This window comes from Lactuca virosa, chromosome 6 (genome assembly GCF_052849685.1).
Source record: "Lactuca virosa cultivar CGN04683 chromosome 6, Lactuca_virosa_CGN04683_v6, whole genome shotgun sequence".
NCBI classification, from domain to species: domain Eukaryota; kingdom Viridiplantae; phylum Streptophyta; class Magnoliopsida; order Asterales; family Asteraceae; genus Lactuca; species Lactuca virosa.
Genome location: NC_136431.1, coordinates 21,531,703 through 21,536,880, shown reverse-complemented (window position 1 = coordinate 21,536,880; position 5,178 = coordinate 21,531,703). Strand labels below are relative to the sequence as shown.

The following is a 5,178-nucleotide window of genomic DNA, read 5'->3' as shown; positions in this document are numbered from 1 at the left end:
ATACTGTTATACTGAAACTTAGAAAAATCATAACTTCCTCATACGAAGTCAGATTTTGACGTTCTTTTTATGAAAGTTCTCGGTTTAACATATTCTACAACTTTCATTTAGATTGTTAAGGCTAAAAAGCCTTTTTTATTGAAAACTCACTTTTTACACTGAACAGTGTTTTGCCGGTTTTGTCGCGGATCTTCGATTGGTCATAACTTCTTCGTTATAACTCGAATTTTAGTGTTCTTTACATTTTTGGAAACCTTGTTACAATCTCTACCACTTTGTTCATCCCAATCGAGATTGTTTAATACTTCATTTTTGAGGGTCGAATATGTAAATGTACACAGTATGCTAAAATTTTTCTTTATTATTAAAAAGAACTACAAATTGACCTATATTATTACATAGGTTTGAAATAACGGTTTGTTACATTATCCCCCCGTTAGAGAGAATGTTGTCCCGAAATTAGCATTACAGATAGACTAGGGAAAAAGATATGGATATTTCTATTGCATTTGATCCTCCCGCTCCCAAGTGAATTCAGGTCCCCGTTTTGCATTCCAGCGAACCTTCACTATCGGGATACGGCTTTGTTTGGTTTTCTTAACTTCCCTATCTAGAATCTCTACGGGTTCTTCCACAAAGTTGAGGCTCTCGTGTAACTCGATTTCGTCGAGTGGGATCACAAGAGTCTCGTCGGATAGACACTTTTTCAAGTTCGAAACATAGAAGGTAGGATGAATGTTACTTAGTTCTTGGGGTAGTCGAAGTTTGTAAGCTACAGGACCGATTCTAGCAAGAATCTCGAAAGGTCCTATGTACCTTGGATTCAGTTTGTCATGCTTTCCAAAGCGTATCATGCCCTTCCAGGGTGAGACCTTTAACAAGACGCGGTCACCAACCTGGAATTCCAAGGGTTTTCTCCTTTTGTTAGCGTAGCTTTTCTGTCTATCTCTAGAAGCTTTAAGTCGCTCCCGAATTTGTATGATTTTCTCTGTAGTTTCTCGAATAATTTTCGGACCAGTGAGAGCACTGTCAGGAGTTCGACCTCTAGCTAGCTGCGTGTCACCCACTTCAGCCCAGCACAAAGAGGTGATCTGCACTTGCGGCCATAGGGGGCTTCGAATGGAGCAGCCTTTATACTAGTGTGATAACTGTTGTTATAATAGAATTCAACAAGGGGAAAATGGGTATCCCATGCCTTTCCAAAGTCTATCACACAAGCTCGCAACATGTATTCTAATGTTTGAATCGTCCTCTCACTTTGTCTGTTGGTTTGTGGATGGTAGGCTGTACTCATGTCCAACCTAGTTCCCAAAGAGTTTTGTAAATACTGCCAGAAATGAGAAGTGAATCTACTATCTCGGTCAGAAATAATAGATATTGGTACACCATGCAGTATAACAATCTCCTTGAGGTAAGTTCTTGTTAGCTTCTCCATCTTGTCGGTTTCTTTTATTGGCAAGAAGTGTGCGGATTTGGTTAATCTATCGACGATTACCCAAATAGTATCATAACCACCCATTGTCTTGGGTAACTTACTTATGAAATCCATCGTAATCCGCTCCCACTTCCATTCAGGGATTTCAGGTTGTTGTAATAAACCTGAATGTTTCTGGTACTCTACCTTGACTTTGGCACAAGTAAGGCACTTGCCCACAAAGGTAGAGATTTCGGCCTTCATGTTAGGCCACCAGTATAGTTTCTTGAGGTCCAGATACATCTTGTCTGAACCTGGATGAATGGAGTATGGGCTTTTGTGTGCTTTATTCATAACCATGTCTCTGTTGATGGGTTTTGATCATTCTAACACTCCTAAGTGTACATGCAACCCTAGAAAAACCTTGGATCTATGTTTGTCTAAAATACATGAAAAATACTTTTTCCAAGGTTCATAATCCTATCTAGCATACATGGGGAACTTTAAACATAAAAGATGGCTAGAATTACATACATTGTAGTTGATTTGATTCCTTGAAAACCTTGAGAGCCTAGCACCCCAAGTGTGATGCCTCAAATGTTTCACACAACACCAAATGCTCTTGGAATAAACTTTGAGAGAATGTAGAACACTTCTAAATTCGGCTTGCCCTCTTGTCTCACTAGTGTAGCCAATTTTGGTTGCTATAAGTATGCTTATATAGTATGTTGCATTAGGGTTACACCATGTAAACCCTAATGTAACATGGCTCTTCATTTCCATGACCCATGGGTTTGTAACTCCCATGGAGCATCCATGGAGCATCCTGTGGACCTTAGCCCAAGTAGATAATCCATGGAGCATCTAGCCCACTATACAAGTATGGATGATTTACACAATCAACCCATATATTTAATTAGTCTCCTTTTGATCACTTAATTAAATCTTGATCAATACTAATTAAATAATATTATTAATATATTAGAACTTATAATATATTAATAAACCACAAGTGTTATTTCTCTGTCTGAAGTCTGCGGACCACCTCTGCAGCCCTCTGCAGCAGAAGAGGTGGACCAAAGTGCTGCAGACTGTAATGAGAAGCATGTTTGTTTTTTTAACGTCTGCAGACTGCTGCAGATATTAAAAAATTTAAAATAAAGTAATTTAATAAACCGAAAATAGTTTGTTAATACCAAAAATTTAATAATTGTAGTCTTAAAACATTGAAATAAAATTCAAACAACGAAATTAGTCTTACAATAACATTTTTAAATAAAATTCATACAACCAAACTTTAATAATTTTCACTCCATATTTTGCATCAATTGTTCGGCAATTTCATCCCGTAACTGGCTCATATATTCAGGTCCGCTACAGTACCATGTGTTGGAATCTCATCTTCATCATTATCAACGACTGCATTGTTAGTCCGAACCGAGACATTTGGTTCATCATATCGTGCAAAAAACTCATCACGTAGTCCCTCTCTTCTTATAAAATTATGAAGCGCAAAACATGCTAGGGAAATGTTTCGTTGTGTAACCAACGAGAATGGTGCCATCCTCTTCAATATAGGGAATCGTGCTTTCAAGACACCAAAAGCACGCTCAATGACATTCCGAAGTTTTGTGTGTCCATGGTTAAATTTTTCTTTATTCGTTAATGCACGTCTTCGACGGAAATCTCCAAGCCAATACCTAACATTACGGTACGGTGCCATAAAACCTCGAATGTTTGCATAGGCGGCATCACAAAGATAATATTTATCTGTAAAAAAACAAAAAAAAAGTCATTTATTTTTCAAATAAAGATAAAACTATTTAAATAACCATAAATTTACCTAGAGGTGGAAGCGCGAATGGTGCATGTGGATTTGCTAATGCTTCTGATAAAATTCTAGAATCGTGTGCTATCCCTTCCCAACCGGCAACAACAAACGTAAACATCATGTTGAAGTCACATATTGCCAATACGTTTTGGTAACAATCGCCTTTTCCCCTACTTCTATATAAATCCCGTTTGTTTGTAGGGACAACAGCATGTATCAAAGTGCCATCAAGTGCACCAACTGCTCCCTTGAACACCCGCCGTAGCCTCCTATTATGTCCCGGAATGTTTGGATTCGGATTAAAAGAAGTTGGTACTATAATGTCATGTGCGAAAAGCAACATTTTGTCCAACACTTCATGAAAAAACTTATGAATTGTTTGCTTTGAGTGTTGAAATCTCCGCTTGATAATCACATAACGGTGGTTATGACCGATCATCATAAAAAACATAGCCATCTTCTCCTCAACCGACACATGTTTGCTATCCTTTAACGCGTAGTTTACTCTAAAATGAGCACATAGCCGGACAAATGATTCATGGGACATGCGTAGCACTTCAAGACATTGTAGAGGATTACGGTGAAGTAACTCTAACGTAAATTCATATCCCGTCATTTCCGAATCGTTGTCCCGCACTCGTTTGACACCCCTCTTCCAAAAGTAGCGGACGTACAAGTACATAAGAATTATGAGTAGTATCTTTTTGTCGTGATCCATTACAAACCTATTAATAATAACATAAGATAATAACATAAGATAATAACATAAGATAATAATAATAGCATAAGATAATAATATAACATAAGATAATAACATAAATCTCAAGTACCAAAAAAACATAACATAAATTTCAAGTACCAAAAAACATATCATAAATCCCAAGTAGCAAATAAGCAAATAACATTCAAGTACCAAATACTAAAAATAACATTCAAGTAGCAAATAACCAAATAACATTCAAGTACTAAATACTACAAATCACATTCAAGTAGCAAATAACCATATAGTTCCAAAACATGCAATTAAAACCTAAACAACTCAAACATATAAACTTAACGAACAATCTTTCCATCCTTTAAACATTGGGGAATTATTGGCCCTTGAGTCAAATGGCGTAGAGCTTTTTGCATCTCCAGTGCTAAATCATCAGCAGTAATAGAAGCTTTAGGCGAGACATAAGAAGGTGGATCAGGTGAGGCACTAGGAGCTCGAGGTCTAGGAGTTGAGGGTTTAGCCCTTTTGTTGGGGTTACCAGAAGGTGAAGCAGCAGAAGGGGAATCAGGAGAAGGTGAAGCAGCAGAAGGTGGAGTCTGAGTAAATGTTCACTAGTATGATTGGAAAATAAATCATCCTCATCTATGTTAATGGAAGGGGCGTCCAAAAGTTGTAGTGGTGCGCCATGGAAAGAAGATGATCCATGTCCCGATGGTGTTTGGGATGTGGCATAGCTGAGATTACTAGATGCACTGTTTCCATCAAAGAGTTCTGCACAAAGCTCTGGAAACAATAATGGGACGGTTTTCAAAGAAGCGGCTTTCGGATGTCCCTAAACGCAATCAATGTAACAAAAGTAATATAAGAATAAATGGCAACTATATAAACAAAATACATATAAATATGTGTGTGTGTATATATATATATATATATATATATATATATATATATATATATATATATATATATACCTTTTTAAAGTCCTCCCACTCCTCATTTGTTAAGTTAAAAGTATTTGTTTGTGGATTGTAAAGGTTTCCAGTTTTGTTTTTTAAGTATAACCATTTGTGTATTTGGCTTTAAGGTTATCATAGGCGTTTTTTAATTGTCGTTGATTCAAATCCACGCCATACTTTTCCTTAATAGTTGTTCCTAACTTGTGACATGATTGTTTGTGTAAACTCAAACCTTTTCTACCCACGGTTTGCACTTCTTCAA

The 5,178-nt window shown here is 36.9% G+C and overlaps 1 protein-coding gene across 1 annotated transcript; it reads right to left on the bottom strand.

Annotated features, from left to right (window-relative positions):
- Positions 1 to 2,771: 2,771 nt before the first annotated feature.
- On the bottom strand, positions 2,772 to 3,861 carry LOC145121369 (uncharacterized). Its single transcript, XM_079057125.1, has 2 exons — positions 3,258 to 3,861; positions 2,772 to 3,184 (listed from the first exon to the last, which is right to left on the bottom strand). Exons 1-2 carry the CDS (start codon positions 3,859 to 3,861, stop codon positions 2,772 to 2,774), a joined length of 1,017 nt encoding a protein of 338 aa, XP_078913251.1.
- Between the last annotated feature and the right edge of the window lie 1,317 nt (positions 3,862 to 5,178).